General features: G+C 39.1%; 1 protein-coding gene across 3 annotated transcripts in view; it reads right to left on the reverse strand.

Annotated features, from left to right (window-relative positions):
* The window catches only part of LOC124622090 (mast/stem cell growth factor receptor kita-like), a 299,069-nt gene that overhangs the window by 56,457 nt on the left and 222,121 nt on the right, over positions 1–20,491 (reverse strand). For all 3 annotated transcript variants that reach the window (XM_047147668.1, XM_047147669.1, XM_047147667.1), the window contains exon 15: positions 14,127–14,251. In XM_047147668.1, the coding sequence (XP_047003624.1) occupies positions 14,127–14,251 (125 nt within the window). The remainder of the gene's footprint in view (positions 1–14,126; positions 14,252–20,491) is intronic.

The raw sequence follows: 20,491 nt of genomic DNA on the forward strand, positions 1-20,491 counted from the left end.
ATTAATGATCTGATAATGCACAAGTGGTCATGGAGGTTAGTTAACAACTGCATATGTGAGTGCTGGGTGACTATAATACACAATGATGCATTCAAACTGCTAGAGGGGTTTTATAATAATTTGGCAGACTACTGAAGTAATGAATAAACGTTTATTGGGACCAGTATGTCTGAGTAAGACTGATGTAACTGGTGTGTGACTGATTTCCAACTGTTGCACACTGTTGACTGCTTTGCTTCAACAGTCATCTATCAAGTCCAAGTTTTCACTTACCTGAATCCAGACTGAATCCACTATATGGACTAACGATAAGGTCTGGAGAACCACTTGACCAAGATGTGGTTTTTAGGTGGTTTTCCATATCCCACTAGGTGAAAACCAGGGTGCTGGCCACTTACCATTCCAGACACAGTTTATGCAAACATTTGGAAAATGTTCTTACAGTTGCATGTAGGATTAACTCTAGACACAGACACACTGGGTACACAGATTTGGTCCTAGTGGGTGAATAAGAGACTGATGACCTGTGCATTTAGTCTCTTTCAACCAGACATCACCAGCAGAGTGTGTTACTTTGTCACATGCAGATTTTAATGAAAGTCAATTTGTAAATAACCAGCAAACAATATTCCCTGAAATGAAATATTAGTCCTTTGTTCTGCTTATAAATTCATATTTTAATATTGCTTTTAAGGTAAGAAAATAAGAAAATACCTCTAAGAAAAAAAGACACACCAAGAAGGAGTTACACAAATTGGGTCACAAACTGCTGTTCCTACAGGTATCAACAGAAAATGCAAAACTGTAAATCTTGGTGGCCTCGGATAAATGAGTGGTGCTGCAGTGCAGTTGCACTGTGCAGCTGGCATGGATAGTAAACAGGGAACATGTTGATATCTTGGCATAAAATCCCTGTGAATCTCATTCCCTTTCTCTATTGGACAGTAACTCTGCATCACAGACAGGCATGTGATCTATATATAAACAGATCTATATATAACAGATGTCAGTGTTTGAGAATAGATGAGTAGTTGGGATCTTAGAAACCAGTTGGAGTAATAGCTGAAACACTCAACATTTGAATAAGTGTGATTCCACTATTCAACAACGTTACCGGGAATAGGCAGTGCTATTTTTCTGGGGGAACACTGGGGGATGTGTACCCCTAAACTTTCTTGTAGACAAAGTAATTTTTTTACAATATCATTTTGCCCTCTCTGAATGTGTGAAAGCTTTGGACTCGTCAAATTGGCCTGAGAATCCAGGAATAACATATAGTGAAACAAATATCAAAACTTTATGTAGTCGTTTTGCTCTTCCAGAGAGAAAAATATGTAGAATATTTGGGAGTATTTGATGGAGAAGAAAATTCCAGCATCCCTCCTTCCTCTTCAGAATGCACTGAAAAGTGTTCGTATATCAATGAGTGAATGTGAACATGGGTTTTCCCAAATGAATCTGATCATCTCGCCAACAAGAGCTTCATTTCATCTTTCCACAGTCAGCAATCTGATGTTCATAAAGTTGATTGGTCCTCCACTGATGTTGTTCCAGCCCATGGACTGTGTATGCTCTTGGTTCAGGAAAGACAGACATCTTGCTACTGATAGCAAGAGTAAAATAAGAAGGTGTGAAGACTACAGCAGCCATGAACTGAATGAAGTCAGTTTGGAAACTGTTGTAATGCTATTAATGTAAGTCACACTGTAGTTTTATGGTTAAATAAATTTTCAGTTGTATTAAAAATTGGGTCAATTGAAGTGTACGATACCATTTTCTTTTATTGTTCATGGGTTGGTGGGAATTGCATGTTCATTTGAGGCGATGTAAACTGAAGTGTTCGATGCCACCTTCCCTTATATGTTTGAGTGTTTCTTGGTATCGCCTGCTTGATTTGAGCTGTAAAGTCAACTGAAGAGTCCGACACCATTATTTTTTAGTTCTACATGTTGATGACATCATGACTAAAAGCAGGCGGGTGATATCCCATGCTTCAGTTATAAGTAATTTTCGCTGCATTATATCCAATGTCGGAGCACCCTCAAACTTTTTTTTAGAAAAAAAAGCACTGGGAATAGGTGAACCATTGTTAAGCACAGCACAAGAAGGAAGACGTTGATCTGGACAGATGACAGAATGTGAGGACAGAACAATTGACAGAGAAGCACTCAGAGCCCCAGATTCATCATTATAATTGATCTGACGGGCAACTGGTGCTTCAACGACAAGGATGTGCTCACAGTGGCCACTGCACTATCACTGACCTCTATACACCACCAAACTTCTGTGCTGTGGTGTCAGGCATATTTGGTTTAAGATCTCAGTGACTGGAGTAGAATTGTCTTCAGAGACGAGTCTCATTTTGAAATGAGCCCCAATGACCAGCAAAGGTGTATCTGGAGGTGTACCAGACTGTGATGGGATGTCAACCTGATTGCTGCCCACCATACTGTCTGACAACCAGAAGTGATGGTCTGGGGTGCCATTTCTTTTCATAGCAAGACCCTTTTTAGTTGTCATCCATAGTATCCTTACAGCACAGCACACCCCTTTTTCACCCTTCATGTCAAGCCATCTGCGGCTTACACTTCAGCAAGACAATGCCCTCCTGCAAACAGTGAGAGTTTCTAATGCTTGTCTTCATGCTTGTCAAACCCTACTTTGACCAGCAAGGTCATCAGATCTCTCCCCAAGAGCTGGGCCCTCCAACAGGCTCAGGAATTTAATGATCTAACGCAGTAGCAAGAAAGAATTTTGCATGATATCTCTGACGAGAAGACATCCAACTCCATCAATAAGTGCCATGCCCAATAACTGCTTGCACGAGGGCCAAAGGTGGCCCAATGTGTTTTTGTCTTGCACAATTTGTGGAGCTTTTTCTCTTGAATAAATCATCCATTTTTTCTGAAATTGTAATCATCTGTACATGTACATCACACATCTACCAATTTCCCATTCCAATAATGTCTTCATGGTGTTTTTCCTATTTTTGTATACTTTGCAAATATTCGAAAAAATCCAGCACAAGTCAGATGAAACTAATCAGTATTAACTTGGATCTGAAAGATTTTATAACTACCTAACAAACACACTGTGTGTGGCACAACTACAGTACCCATTTTGTGTTTTCACTGTATCACACTGTCAAGTTGTTTTGAGTTTAAACTTAAGCACATCTGAAAATGACTGAAGATGCCATGTCCTCTCCCCCATAGAATCTGTCTATGTCAACATGAACTCTGAAACACAGAAGTGGGTCCCGTCTTGTCCTGTTGTCCTCAGTAGTGTGTAATAATTTTTATGTAGCTCCATCTATAATGAACTGAATGGAATGAATTTTCTTTGTGCCACCTCACAATAAAAACACTGCAAGAAAAAGAAAAAAAATGCTTTGTTGTAGAAAATCAGAAAGTGTCAGAATTTTGCGTAACCTGAATGTACAATGAAACAATGGAAATCAAGTAATTTTTCACATTTTTCCACCTTCATGAATCCTTGTTCCTTCCATCTGCATCACCACTGTCTCCTTATCCCAGTCCCACATTCTGTTCCTGCATTGTTGCTTGGCTCATGGAGTCCTCCCTAATGGCCTTATCATCAAATTACCCATCTCTGGCTGCCACCCCTCCTTCCACAACGACCTCCACGTGCTGAAATTCTGCCAATCGTTAGCCCTCACCAACATAGCCCTGCAAAACCATATAAACCAACCCCAAACCTCCTTGCAGTAGCTAAGTGACTTCTTTCCATCCACAAAATTCTCCTGCTATGCAACCCCAAATTCCTGGAACCCATAACACAAATTGAAACTCTTGCCCTACAGGAACTTGAGTAACATGCACGATACCACCTCAAAAAGCTCTCCATCCTGCTCACTTCCTTCTCCCGCCTTGGAGTGCCACTGTCCACCACCTCTACAAAAACATACAAAACTTCCCCCACGCCCCCTTATAGCTGACAAACCGTGTCTTGCAGACCTATTACACTTACCCCACCATCCAAAAGTCCCTCCCACCATCACACAGAATCCAGAACCTAAACAGGCCCACAGTGCAGTCATGAAACTTTCCTCCAGAAGCCTTAGCCCCACAGAAATATCAGTCCTTTCCAAAGGCCACACCTTTTGCCCCACTCCAAAATTCAATCATGCAGGACTTGTTAAAGAGCTTGTCTCCTCCTCCCAGTCCCTACAGTGGACACACTTTTTCTCCACCAACCCTACCAATCAGACTCAACCAGAGACCAATATTGAACCTTGCCTAACTCAGTTCACTCCTCCATCCAACTGTGATCCACCCTCACTGCCCCCAAACCAACCCCTGTTAACTTTCCAGAGTTTCTTAACCTCAAACCTTGCCTCACAATCGTTCCCCAAATCCCTCAACATGCAAACTAACCTTACATCTGCGGAAAGAACTGCAGTCCACCATCTAAAAACTGATCCCAACATTATAATCCTACCTGCGGACAAAGGCTCCAGCACTGTTGTTCTGAACTGCAAGGATTACCTGGTGGAAGGACTCCACCAGCTGTCAGATACTTCCACCTACAAACCTTACCACAGTGACCCCATTCCAGTAATCCAGCAGTGTCTCCAGTCACTACTTAAATCCTTATGCCCATTCCGGAAACTCTCCCCGGAGCCCATCTCTCTACTCATCCCTACCACTCCCTGCACTCCTACTTTCTACATGCTTCCTAAATTCCAGAAACCTCACCACCCAGGACACCCCATTGTGGCTGGTTACTGTGCCCTCACTGAGAGAATCCCCGCTCTCATAGACCAACACCCTCAACGTATTATCTGGAACCTACCCTCCTATATAAAAGATACCAACCATTTCCTGCACCCTTTACCACACGGTGCCCTGCTCGTCACTATTGAGCCACCTCCCTGTACACTAACATTCCTAATGCCCATGGCCTTACTGCTATTGAACACTACCTTTCCCAACGCCTGATGGATTCCAAACCAACAACTTCGTTCCTAGTCACCATGACCAACTACATCCTCACCTACCATAACTTCTCCTTTGAAGGCATTACCTTCAAACAAATCCAGGGTACAGCTATGGGCACCCGCATGGCACCATCCTATGCCTAAATATCCATGGGCCATCTAGAGGAATCCTTCCTAAACACCCAGAATCCTAAACCCCTCGCCTGAGATCTTTGCTATCTGAATTGAAGGTGAGGGCACCCTATCCACATTCCTCCAGAACCTCACCAACTTCTTCCTCATTTGCTTCACCTGGTCCTACTCAACCCAACAAGCCACCTTCTCAGATGTTGACGTCCACCTCAAAGATGGCTACATCAGTACCTCCATCCATATCAAACCTACTAACCAACAGCAATACTTCCACTTCGATAGCTGTCACCCATTCCATACCAAGAAGTCCCTTCTGTACAGCCTAGTCACCCATGGTCATTGCATCTGCAGTGATGAGTAGTCCCTCTTGAAATATACCAAGGGTCTCACTGAACCCTTAACTGACCATAATTATCCTCCCAACCTTGTACAAAAACAAATCTCCTATGCCTTATCTTCCCAATCTCCCACCATCTCCCACAGCCCCACCGTCCAGCCACAGAGGAGCATTGTCCTCTTAACTCAGCATCACCCAGGACTGGAGCAACTGAATTACATTCTCCTCCAGGGTTTCAATTACCTCTTCTCATCCCCTGAAATGAGAAATGTCCTGCCCACTATTCTCCTCATCCCTCCCACAGTGGTATTCCGCCATCCACTGAACCTCCACAATAAACTCATCCATCTTTACAAAATCCCTGCTCCCAACCCCTTACCTCTTGGTTCATACCCCTGTAATAGACCTAGAGGCAAGATCTGTCCCATACATCCTCCCACCACCACCTACTCCAGTCACTAACATCACCTATCCCATCAAAGGCGGGGCTACCTGTGAAACCAATCGTGTGGTCTACAAGGTAAGCTGCAACCACTGTGCTGCATTCTATGTAGGCATGGCGACCAACAAGCTGTCTGTCCACATGAATGGCACCAACAAACTGTGGCCAAGAAACAAGTGGACCACCCTGCTGCTGAACACGCTGCCAAACATCATATCCTTCATTTCTATGACTGCTTCACAGCCTGCACCATATGGATCCTTCCCACCAACACCAGCTTTTCTGAATTGTGAAGGTGGGAACTTTCCCTGCAATACATCCTACATTCCCGTAACCCTCCTGGCCCCAACCTTTGTTAGTCACTGTCCTCATCCATCCAGCCCCTTCCTTGCTCCCATTCCAGCACTACACAGCCATCATTCCACCATCACACCCAGTCTTTCTTATTTATTTATTTATTTATTTATTTCTCTCTATTTTTCACCTTTTCCGCTACTTCCCCCCCGCCCCTCCTCCCCACCTCTCCCCATCCCACTGCTCAACCTGCAGCACTTCACTGTCCGTCATCGCCACCATACTATTCCTCCCCCTCTCCATCCCAGCCTCCTCCTTTCCCCACCCAGTCGCCATTCTCATCATGCACTGGTGTTGTTGCTCGCAGTGTGGTTTCAGTTGCCTGAGACTGCAGTCATGTGTGTGAGCTGCGTTTGCATGAGTGTGTGTGTGTGTGTGTGTGTGTGTGTGTGCGTGTGTGTCTTGTATGTCTACTGTGGACAAAGGCCACTGGCCAAAAGCTTTAAGTGTGAAAATCTTTTTGTTGTGTCTATCTGCGACTCAGCATCTCCGCTATATGGTGAGTAGCAACTTTCCTTATAATATTGCTGAATGCACAGTGTTGATATTTCAGGCCACTAATGATGCCTATTCTACAAATAAAGGTGAAACCTGTATGACATGAGAATATTCATTTCGTTCAATTGTATACAGACAGACCTAATGTGAAAATTATAAAAGTGTGTCTGTTCCTTCTTGTTTAGTAGAAGCAATACATATAGCAAGAGAAAATTGTTGTCACTTCCTTCTGAACCACTCCATTCTGAATGATGGTCTGTACATAGGCTGAGGCACACTTCCTTCAGGGAATAACAAAGAATTTAACATATCTTGTACCTGCATTGTCATTAATAAATGAGAACAACTGAAATACAGAGATTTTAAAAAAATCTGATGACACTGAACATAAAAAATGAAATTATGAAAAATCCAGGCTGGACTGTAATTATATGTGAAATTTCAGATTCCTACAATAGGAAACAGAGAAAGAAATTCATATTGATGGAAATACACACGTGGCGATGTATTACAGTGACAGCAGCCCTGAGACAATAATTGATATGGAGGAAAAATTCACCGCTATTGTTTATTCTTTTAATTTAGTGGTTGTCATAGATCAGTGTTTATCAGAGTAATAACAGAGATTTGGTTTTTGGATAAGACATGAATAGAGAATAATGAGCAGATACATTGGTGACTCTGAACAAAAAAAGAATACCTTGCAAGTCACAAATAAAAAGCAGTACAGCGCAATGATGGCAGAGCAATGGGAAGATACAAGTGTACAGTAGTCTTCGGCACAAATGAGCGAATCACTACAGCTACCAGAAGTAAGACTACAACATTTTGTTTGCTGAAATTTTGGACTACATTACAAAAAGAGTGATTTACGTGAGTGGACAACATTTTCCAACAGTATAATGTAGAAAACAACAGTGTCAAACTGAGCTACATTTTTGTAAACTGGATATAGTCTATATTCAGATGAACCATTATGTACTATTTGGCATAACTGTCTTCCAACAAATATTGGATTAATACTGACAGCCCACAATAACTTGTTGCTATCAGAATTGGTGGGAGAAGTGGACACTAAGTCCCAGTTTGTACCAGCGACTACAACATCAAGGAAATGTGCCAGAGTTAAGGGGGAATCAGAGGATAAACCCCAAGAGGACAACACAGGAGAGAGGAAGGTGGAAGCTATTAAAAAAGAAGAATACAAACTGTGTGGACAAACCTACAGTGCTGCTTTACGATATTGGAATAAGAACTCATCACTAGTCCGTGTCCAAGGAAGATGTGGCTATCTCAACAGTACGACCACAGGTCATGTTCAAGAAGGGAAAATTTGATAGTGTGCTGCTGGTATCACAGCAAGTTTGGTTTATGGGCTAAGAAGTGTGTACAACCATGCAGGTACCCAAATTTCAAGAGTGGCCGATAAGGGGCATTATCAACCACAATTTTTTTTACATAATGTAATCACCCCACAAATCTAAATGAGAGACAGGAGCAACACAATGTGACTGTTGTGCAAAGTGCTAATCAACAATTCAGCAATACCAAGGACAGGCATATTTTTGTCAAGGACACTCTGAATGGAAAAGAATATCTTGTCATTAGCAGATCATATATTAGCATTCTGCCACAACAGTGCTTTGGGATGATGTAACCCAGGCAAATGTTTACGCTGAAGGCAGCAAATGACAGTGACACTAAGTCCAGAGATTTAAGGAACATGGAATTTCATTGTGGCTGCTGTTGCCCATCCCATTCTGGGAACAGACTTCCCAGAAAATTTCATGTTACTAACTGATATATTAAATCAACTACTAATTACTAGTGATTTGTCACACAAGATTCCTGCCATCAAACTGGTGGAATTTTAAACAACAACAATCATGGCTAAGGATGACAACCCATTTCCACAAATGTTGCATGACTACCTGGAGTTTATCACTCTGACAACGCAATGGAAGCATTCAACTATACCTGCTCTGTTGGTCTACACCCAGTACTGCTGCCTAGCACCACAGAAGTACGCAACAGCCAAACAATACTTTGATAGATGGTTAGACACAGGAATGGTATATCGTTCGGACAGCCCTTGGGCATCGCCACTACATCTGGTGAGTAAGAAAGACAAAACCTGTACACCTCATGGTGATTTCAGAACATTAAATGCCAGGACAGAGACAGACTGTTTAACAATACCAAACATTCAAAACTTTAAGGGCATGTTGCAGGGGGCAACAGTATTCAGTGCCATAGATTGTGATAATGCGTACACCAAGATTCCGATGGTTCCCTGTGATATTCCAAAAACAGTTGTTATAATACCTTTTAATTTATGCCATTTGGGTTACAGAATGCTCTGCAAACATGGCAGTGATTCATAGATGAGGACTTATGTGGATTAAAATATTGTTTTGCCTATATCAATGATATTTGGTGTTTTCATGAGATGAGGAAGAACACAAGAGACATTTACGACAATTATTCAATCGTTTGCAAAAATTTGATGTTCTTTTTAACCCTGATAAGTGTACATTAGCAAAATGGAACATCAAATTCCTGAGGTATGAGGTAACAGCAGAAAGTATAAGACCCCTTCCAAAGCACATCCAAGCGATAGTAAATATTCACCAACAAGAAATGTACCATGACTTATGTCATTTCTCGGGATAGATAAATTTTTACAGGCATCACTTGCCGCATCTCATTGAGATTCAAGAGCCCCTTAATGCAGTGCTACCAGGGAAACATACCAGTGGTAAACATCAGGTGACATGGTCACAGCAGATGACAGGAAATTTCTCTAAACTCAATTATTCTTTGGTATTGGCTACTCTTTTATGTCAACCAAGTCATACTGCAGAGGTGGATCTAATGGTACACCATTGGTGTAGCAATGCAGCAGCAGGTAGCAGGCAGGGATATGGCAGCCACTGGCATTCTTTTCAAGAAATCTGACACCAACTTAAATCTGTGGTCAGCTACCGATGGGGAGTTACTGGCAATGTACAAAGCAGTAAAATATTTCTGTACAGATACAGAGGCAAGACCCCTCTCTATTTATACAGACTACTGCTCACCAGTCAATGCCCACCAAGAGAGTTCCCCACATTGCATCAGACATTTGGAATTCATAGAACAATTTACAATGGACATACATCACATCAGTGGTTATGACAACAGTGTGGCAGACTGTCTATCAAGAGCGTGTACAGTGATTCAAGGAATTTCACAGCCAGCTAAAAATGGATGAAGAATTGCACAGCTTAAAGGAAGACAAAAATTCGAGTTATGAATTGAAAGAAATTTATGTACCGGCCACGCAAATGTCATTTTGGTGTAACACAGCATGCAGTCAGATTCACCCTAACATTTCTGAACAATTCAGTAAGACCATATTTCACATGGTTCTTGACCTACCACATCCAGGAATTTGTTTTTCAGCGTTTTACTTGTCCAAACACAGACAAAGATTTTCAACAATGGGCAAGAGAATGTTTACAGTGTCAAAAATGTAAGGTTGTATGGCACGTTTATGCATCCATTGGTAATATCAGTACTTCAGCAACAAGAATTACTCGTATACATGTAGACATTGTGGGACCATTACTCTTGTCAGAAGGATATATGTATTTACTTACAATGACTGACTGATCTATGCATTAGCCAGAAGCCAGATACAGTGGCTAGGAATTTTTTCAGTGTAAGGATCACCAGATTTAGAGTCCCAACTGACAACCAACTGGGGATGTCAGTTTCAGTGTGAACTTTTTTTCGGAGCTTACAAGATTATGTGGAATTTCCTATTTGTGGACTACAAGCTATCATCCTGCCACCAATGGTACAGTAAAAAGACTCCACAGAGCTCTTTAAGTTGCACTCATGTGTCATTAGGAGACATGGACTGAAGCTTTGCTGACAGTGCTGCTTGGGTTGTGAACAGCTGTTACAGCTGATATCAATCTAGCACCAAGTCAACTGGTTCCTGGCCAGCGGAATTTGTATTCCCGCTGACTTCATAGAACAACAAAATACAATGATACTTTCAGCATGCATGTTAACCAACTTCTCACAAAAATTATGACATTCAATGCAAAAACTTCGCCCACAGGCTCCTCTGCTTCACAGAATAAGACCTGTATTTATTCATAGAGCACTTCATCAATATTCACGTGTGATTATGAGTAGATGCAGTCAAACCATCATTGTGCCCGCCATATGTGTGACCATACTGACTCTTAAACCATAAGACACATACTTTTCTCATAGAGCAAGAAGGCAAGGCCACGACAGTATCTACAGAGAGACTAAAGCCAGAATATGTGGCACAGGATGAGGACACAGAGCAGCCTACAACACTCGGAACCACAAATAAGCAACAAGGTGAAGACACATTAACACCAGATAATAGAGTGGTCCTTACGAATGAGGAGAAAAGTAATTCACAGATGTGTGAGAAGGAAGAGGACGAGCAGCCAGTTGAACACACAGTCCAGGCAGACAGAGAAAGCGGGCAGGAAGGAAAGTCATACCTCTGCACCCCTACACTCCAGACGCCTCATCAGCCAATCAACCGCAGCCTCTAAAAGAGCAAAGCAAGCCATGGGCACTGGCTGTGGCACCTAGTGAGACACCTCAATCAACAACAGGACAGTGCAGACCAGTGTTCTCCTGAGCTGGATGTCACATTTATCCAACATGTCCAACGGTTACAGGTGCACCAGGGTTTCAGAAGAAGATTTGCACAGTCAGAAGAGAAGAAACAGCAGCTACATTATCCAGACAGACAGTTGCCACACAATGGTACCTGCATGCCCCATCCTCAAAAAAGGGGGGGGGGGGGGGGTGCACTGTGGCAATGTATTACAGTGGCAGTTATCCAGAGATGATAGTTGAGACAGCTGAGAAATTCATCACCATTGCTTATTCTTTGTAATTTATTGATTTTCATAGTTTAGTGTTTATCAGAGTAATAATAAAGATTTGGTTTTTGGGTTTGAGACAGATCTATTAATCCAGTTATTTCAAGAAAAACTTATGTTTCACTAATGATATAGTACTCTTTTCTCCTAGTGCCCATAAACTTCAACAACTAACTGAAAAAGTGAGGGGTGAAAATCAGTTACAATAAGGCTAAAATTATTTATAATCAACACATCAACAAGAAAATAGTAGAAACCATCAGTTATGTTTGAATAAGATGATAATAATTTGTACACAAGCCATCTAATAATGAAGACTGAATGAATTAAGGCTTGAAGAGCTCTGTAGGTGGCTACTTTCCAGTGGGTATCAAATGGCTGCTACTGATGAAAATGGTTAACTTATTTATATCTCTGTTAGTATCAACACAGTCTGTAAGAATGGTGAGTATAGATACATGTACAGTAGGGGCTTATAATATGTAATGAAAGAAGTATAGGTAACCATCACCACATAGCTGGGGCACTGAGTGGTTGACAGACATGTAAACAGAACTGAAAACATTGCTGAGATTCTGGGCAATGTGCTTCTCCAGGGCTGACAAGAGAAAAAACACACAGACATACATAAAATGTAAAATTTCAGGATTGGAAATGTCACACTTATTAAAATATTCCTGCCTATTTTTCCATAGCCAAATGTATGTCACGTTCATACTCAATGTTTTGTTCCTGTCTGTAGAGAACATCTTCAAGGAGAGTAGAAACTTTTTTGAACGTCCAATGCACACCCTGGCTAATTGATGGAAATAAAATTCTGTTGCCATTTGATCCCATGCAAAGGCATGATGTTATCTGTTTTGAATACTCGAAAGCAACTGACCACTGTCAGTTGTTGTGGTCCACTTTTTATATCACCCAATGCTGGAAGACTAAATCAAGCAAAGGAAAGTTCAAGACTGAATACTAGTATCCTTTTCCTTATGCCTGCCTGAGACTCAATGTCTCCTCTATATCGTGATGGAAAATTGGTATACATCATCTTCAGAACTGTAATCCAGATACTGTTTGGCTTCAGACCCTCCTCTTTCTAATTAAAATTATTTAACTTCTACATCCTCTTGTAACTTCTATGGTCTCCCTTTATTTGTCATGGTACCTCCTGTGTAACTACTGAAATGCATTGCTTTTTTAAAACTTGTAATTTGTCTCTTTAAATAAAAATAATACTCAGTGTCTGTGTTCAGAATAATGGTGTAACATAAATCACCTAAAACTGAAATATGGGTGAAATGTGTCACACTGAAAGTGCAAAGTAGGCAACAACATTAGGTCCACACTTGCAAGTAACAGGATAAGGACTCAGCAGGTCCTGATGTAAGTGCCACATAGAGAGGGAAACATCAGAATGGCAATCAGTGAAAATGAATTTTATTCAGTAAATGAAAAGCACATTTCCAGTGTAAGCTATGTGTTGAAGCATACTTTTTAACATTACAAATTAAGGTGTAGCTGTCAAAGCTGTGATGGTTCTAGGATTTTATGGTAATATGTAAACAACAAGGGAAGAGGCATATAAAAACCAATATAGCTAAATTTTCTATCCAAAAGGATAAATCTTCAGATTTTGTTGCCTTTAAAAATGCTTTGCATTTATGGTATTTCTTGTTTAATATTATATTCCCAAAAAGACAATACTTGTACCACCACTTTAATGCTTGTAGCATTATTGTCAATAAAAAAACTCGTAATACAGTTTAACTGAATAACATATCTGGATGAACTTGTGAAGTCCAATGATACTTCCAAACTATGGAAAGTATTGTCCCTGAATAGATCTATTGTCACCTAGACTTGAGCCTCTTTGCTCCTCATTGCCTTTGTATTTAAAACATAGTGCCCCTTATTATAAATGGATTCATTATCACGAATCTTTAAAACAACTGGTAAAAATGATAGTGTTGTCATCTAATAACAATTTAGAAAAAGATTATTAGATACAGAAATCACAGTAGTAGCTGAAAACAATAAGCTACACAAATTTACACACTGAAGGACTAAAGACATACAAAACTTTTCTACACAGTTACAAAGTAATGAATAAGTAATTATTTTCAGAAGATAAGGTGCAAATTTAGAGGCCACAGAATATAAATACATGGGAAAGCATCTTGAAGCACTAGTATGTTAACTTGAAGCACTAGTATGTTAGAAGTCCAGTTACATTCATCATCAACTTGTGCATAATTACTAGTTTTGATATCAAATTTTAAGTGGCATTAATTGTCGTTTACAGTTTTACTTCTATTGGTCTTTTATCTTACTAGGTTTCCAAGGAGGAATTCTGTATTTATAAAAGCACAAGTACATTGTCACCTTATTTATGTCGTTGTTGGTGCTACAAAGTCTTTAAGTACTGTGAGTATAGGTACAATACTGATACTAAGATAAATTATAAATAAAGATACTTTTGTTGCATACCACTTGGGTTGAAACTGACTTGACCATGTTCACTTGTATCACTTGTGGATGATGGAATATACCTCACACCGCTGTTGCTGTTAGATTGATGGGTATCTGAAGATATGGAAGACCTGGATTTTGACCTGAAAGTAAATGTATGGCATCAATGCCAAAGAAATATCAGTTTCTTTCTTGCAGTTATATTTCTGTTGTATTAGTCAAACTTACTGACAATTTCTTATGAATATTTCAAAGTTTGCTAGAACACCTCAGTAAACAAAACAAGAAAAAATTCTAATTGCTGCAGATCTCAACATCAATGCACTCAAAAATTCATTGACTTAATAAAAAATACAGTTTCAAATTAAATTTATTTGGACATACAAGAGAAAATGCTCAGTCAGCTACATATACTGACAACAGTTTGATGATGCATGTCAATTTTGTATGGATTTAGGAATTTCCGATCATTCAGGTTTATTCACTGAGCTGTCCACAGAAAGCAGGGAACAACCATGTAAAAAAGGTTTTTTAATCAGAAACTTTCATCATGAAAACTTTATTTTATTTAATGATATGCTGAAAGAGACAGAATGGCACTTCAACCAAAATATTTCAAGCATTGCAAATTCTGGAGCCTTTTTAAGTAGTGTAGCAAGTGTTTTCAATGAAGAATTTCCACCTAAAACATTTTTTTAACAAAGCAACAAAAAAATTAAAATGAGTCACTAACAGTATAAAAACCACTGCGCTTAGAAAAGAGAGTTACATAAGGAAATAAGACTAATGGAAAAACTGACTTGGATGAATATGTTAGATAATATAAAATTATAGTTAAGTAAGTTGTCAAATGACAAATAATAGATAAATTTTAGGACATGAGAAAAATTAATGGCAGTGTGGTCAGTTGTGAAATCTGAACTGGGGATCAAAGCTCCTTGTCATGAAATTTGTGAGTAAAATAACTGGACATTCAGTATCTATAATAATAAACCAATCTTTTGGACATGGACATTTCTGAAAGGCGTTGCAGAAGTAAAACTGCTGTTCAAAAAAGCATCAAGAGAGGATATGAGAAATTATCATCCCATCTCTCTTATTCCAGCCCTGTCAAAAGAATCTAAAAAGGCTTTTGCCATCCAGATTCAAAATTTTATTGAAGAGTATGTGATTATTTTGAGAAATCAATTTGGTTTCCACCATGGAAGAAGTACTGTACATACAATTAATATGTCTGTTGACAATATAAGCATCATCAGACAGGAAGAGTAAAGCTCTTTTGTGTCCTCAAAAACACCTCTGTTCAATAAATCATGCTCCGCTTATCTATAAAACTGACAGTTATGCGATCAGGGGTAGCTCTCTACACTTGTTCACTTTATACATATAGAATAGGAAACAGAGAGTAAATATTTCTTCAAATGTAAACAACTATTCTTCAAAATGCATAACAATACACAAAGTGTCACTCAAGGCTCTATTCTAAAATGCATTTTGTTGTTCTACATTGCTGACTTACCCATCATTATAAATGCCCCGTTTGTTTTATTTGCAGACGATGTTGTTGTTGTTTTGGTTTTCAGTCCAGAGACTGGTTTGATGCAGCTCTCCATGCCACTCTATCCTCGACAAGCCTCTTCATCTCCGAGTAACAATTGCAACCTACATCCTACTGAATCTTCTTAGTGTATTCATCTCTTGGTCTCCCTCTACGATTTTTACACTCTGCGCTTCCCTCAATTACTAAACTGGTGATTCCTTGATGCCTCAGAATCTGTCCTCTCAACCAATTCCTTCTTCTAGTCAAGTTGTGCCACAAATTCCTCTTCTGCCCAATTCTATTCAGTACCTCCTCATTAGTTATGTGATCTACCCACCTAATCTTCAGCTTTCTTCTGTAGCACCACATTTCAGAAGCTCCTATTCTCTTCTTGTCTAAACTATTTATCGTCCATGTTTTACTTCCATACATGGCTACACTCCATACAAATACTTTCAGAAAAGACTTCCTGACTCTTAAATCCATACTTGATGTTAACAAATTTCTCTTCTTATATCTTCTCTACTTTGATCATCAGCAGTTACCTGGCTTACTTTAAGTGTCTCATTTCCTAATCTAACTCCCTCAGATCTCAACTACATTCCATTATCCTCATTTTTCTTTTGTAGATGTTCATCTTATATCCTCCTTTCAAGACACTGTCCATTCTGTTCAACTGCTCTTCCAGGTCCTTTGCTGTCTCTGACAGAATTACAATGTCGTTGGCAAACATAAAAGATTTCATTTCTTCTCCATGCATTTTAATTCCTACTCCAAATTTTTCTTTTGTTTTCATACCGCTTGCTCAATATACAGATTGAACAACATTGTGGAAAAGCTACAATCCTGTTTCACTCCCTTCTCAACCGCTGCTTCCCTTTCGTGCTCCTTGACTCTTATAACTGCCCTCTAGTTTCTGTACAAATTGTAAATAGCCTTTTACTCCCTGTATTTTACCCCTACCACTTTCAGAATTTGAAAGAGAGTATTCCAGTCAACATTGTCAAAAGTTTTCACTAAGTTTACAAATGCGAGAAATGTAGGTTTGGCTTTTCTTAACCTACATTCTAAAATAAGTTGTAGGGTGAGTATTCCCTTGCGTGTTCTAAAATTTCTACAGAATCCAAACCCATCTTCCCCAAAACAGCTTCTACCCATTTTTCCATTCATCTGAAAAGAATTCCTGTTAGTATTTTGCAACCATGATTTATTAAGCTGATAGTTCAGTAATTTTCACACCTGTCAACAGCTGCTTTCTTTGGGATTGGAATTATTGTATTTTTCTTGAAGTCTGAGGGTATTTCACCTGTCTCATACATATTGCTCACCAGATGGAAGAGTTTTGTCATGGCTGGCTCTCCCAAGGCTATCAGTAGTTCTAATGGAATGTTGTCTACTCCTGGGGCCTTGTTTCGACTTAGGTTCTCCAGTGCTCTGTAAAATTGTTCATGCAGTATCATATTGACCCAGGTCCTACAGTGCTCTGTAAAATTGTTCATGCAGTATCATATCTCCCATTTAATCTTCATCTATGCCCTCTTCCATTTCCATAACATTGCCCTCAAGTACATCACCCATGTATAGACCCTCTATACATTCCTTCCACCTTTCTGCTTTCCCTTCTTTGCTTAGGACTGGTTTTCCGTCTCAGCTCTGGATATTCATACAGGTGGTTCTCTTTTCTCCAACGGTCTCTTTAATTTTCCTGTAGGCAGTATCCATATTATCCCTAGTGATATATGCTGCTACATCCTTACGTTTGTAATCTAGCCATCCCTACTTAGCCATTTTGCACTTCCTGTCAATCTCATTTTTGAGACGTTTGGATTCCTTTTTGAATGCTTCATTTACTGCATTTTTATATTTTCTCCTTTCATCAGTTAAATTCAACATCTCTTCTGTTCCTCAAGGATTTCTACTAGCCCTCATCTTTTTACCTACTTGATCCTCTGCTGCCTGCACTATTTCATCTCTCAAAGCTACCCATTCTTCTTATACTGTATTTCTTTCCCGTGGTCTTGTCAACTGTTCCATAATGCTCTCTCCAAAACTCTCTGCAACCTCTGATTCTTTCAGTCTATCCAAATCCAGGTCCCACCTCCTTAAATTTATACCTTTTTGCAGTTTCTTCAGTTTTAATCTACAGTGGTACACATCTGCTCCTGGAAATGTCTTACGATTTAGAACCTGGTTCCTAAATCTCTGACTTACCATTATATAATCTATCTTAAACCTTCCAGTGTCTCCAGGCCTCTTACATATATACAACCTTCTTTCATGATTCTTAAACCAAGAGTTACTATGATGTTATGCCATGTGCAAAATTCTACCAGGCGGCTTCTTCTTTCATTCCTTAACCCCAGTCCATATTCACCTACTACTTTTCCTTCTCTTCCTTTTTCTACTATCGAATTCCAGTCCCCTTTGACTATTAAATTTTTGTCTTCCTTAACTATCTGAATAATTTCTTTTATCACATCATACATTTCTTCAATCTCTTCATCATCTATGGAGCTAGTTGGCATATAAACTTGTACCACTGTGGTAGGCATGGGCTTTGTGTCTATCTTGGTTACAATAATGCATTCACTATGCTGTTAATAGTAGCTTATCCTCATCCCTATGTTTTTATTCATTATTAAACCTACTCCTGCATTGCCCATATTTGATTTTGTATTTATAACCCTGTATTCATCTGACCAGAAGTCTTGTTCCTCCTGCCACCGAACTTCATTAATTCCCACTATTGCAGATGATACATATGTATTAATAAAAGACCATGAGCTAGAAAACAACCATGTTGGTATCATCAATACGAGAAATCATCTAGAAATGTGGTTTCAATTCAGTAAACCCTGGAATAACCACGGATTTAACAACTCTCAATGTTTAAAAAAAAATCACTAGAATTTTATAATTGATCCCTTAAATCTACTGCACATATTCTTACTTTCAGACTCATAATGCATTGTGCATTAATTTGAGTTTATGTAAATATGAGTGGTTTCCTGATGAAGAGTTAGAATTTTGGTGGAATCTTATGAGTCGAACAATTTAATAATCTTACCCTGCAGTAAAATTGATGAATCTACAGAAAAACTCTAGTTAGCACACTGCCGTAAATAACCATAAAATACAACTGACATCAAGTCTTACATCCTAATTTTTCAAGAACTCCAAAGATAATCAAAATTATTTTTCTGCAATTTCAGACACACTGTAGAACTTAGAGAATGGTGGCAGGAAACATTCCTTGGGCATGGGGAGTGTGTGTGGAATTACAGGATTAATTTAAAACTTCAGTTTATGTTTATTACATAATCCAAATCTTCCTCCCACACAAATGCTTCAGTAAGCCATTCTAAAACTGAAGAGAACAGTGGCTGCCACCAAAATGACCTGTGCCTTTATGTCGGATGAATTTTCCAGCTAACAATGGAAAAAAAGCAGAAGCAAAGCAATGAAAAAATGACTTTTTCAGGGAGTTTATGCCAAGAGAAACTCAACTTACCAGCTGCATGCAGCAGTTAGGAAATCATTGTCTTTTTGGTGCTAGTTATAATAGCACAGTATCTAGAAGTATTGAAACCAGTGGCTAATGCACTGCAGACAAAGAGAATGGGTTTGCCCAAGATAGGAGAGGATATTAATGGAATCCTTGACATACTCATGAAATGCCATGAAGACATGGATCATTTCACTGAGAAATTGTTTCCAAAGCTATGAAACATTGAAATGAAATTTGAAGTACAAATTTGTGTCATGCTGCTTGTACATAAGTATGATGCTGGAGTAATAAATCATTAAATTTTTATAATTATTGGTAAAAGTGTTCATTAGCAATACCAAAATTAGACTTACTTAAATCGTTAAATACTTGAGTCTCCCTACAGCTTACAGCATCAAAACTCATGCTTTCTTCACTGATATAGAACTCTTGATTCTAAAGATAATGCTGCCCATCACTGTAGCTATAGAACACTCATTCAGCATGTTTTGTAGCTTTAAATCTTGCTGAGGAGTAATATGGAAAAGGAGATGCTATGTGAGTTGTATTTGCTGAGTATGCACCAAAATTTTAATTTTGTAAAAGAAAATAGAAATATTGAGAGTATTAGAAAAAGTTTCTGTAAACCTGAGAAAATTGCTATTAACTTGAAATTCACAACAGCCAAACCTAATATGATGTGACTAAAATTATTATACTGGTAACCAATAAGTGGTGTGGATATAAATGAGATCATTGTTTATGATTTCAGATTACATTCTGGTTACATCCATGATGCCAGGTAATTCCTATCTATTGCAACTGTAATAAACATATAAAACAGTATAGTATCATATGCCTCTAGATTCAAATTTAGAAGATTCCTTTAAGGTGCATGAAACACAGAATGTTCAAGGTGATTAAATGTATGTACACTTTGACCGTGTGAGAAGTCATCAGAAGTGAGTTTGTGTGTGTGTGTGTGTGTGTGTGTGTGTGTGTGTGTGTGTGTGTGTGTCTGTGTGTATCTCTTATGCATTGTTAGTTCAGTAAAGTTTTTGGAGTTGTTTAGTATTAGGCTGAGGTGAGTAACTACAGTTGTGAACCCATTTTTCAGAAATTATTTCTTCCGCATTGGGTAAGATACCATTCTGTGATGAAAATGGAGGAACAGTAACCGCAACCACACCAGTTTACCTTCAAACAAGAAGAAAGTGAACATCAGTATAACTGCATTTCCCCAGTTTTGTGAATGATTTTGTCACAAATATGACAATTCAATTACATCATCACTAACTGCAACTGTTCAATATGGATACCAACTTTCTGGACAACTCTTCCTACAGAGTGGTACCA

The sequence above is a fragment of the Schistocerca americana genome, chromosome 7, assembly GCF_021461395.2.
Source record: "Schistocerca americana isolate TAMUIC-IGC-003095 chromosome 7, iqSchAmer2.1, whole genome shotgun sequence".
Taxonomy (NCBI): domain Eukaryota; kingdom Metazoa; phylum Arthropoda; class Insecta; order Orthoptera; family Acrididae; genus Schistocerca; species Schistocerca americana.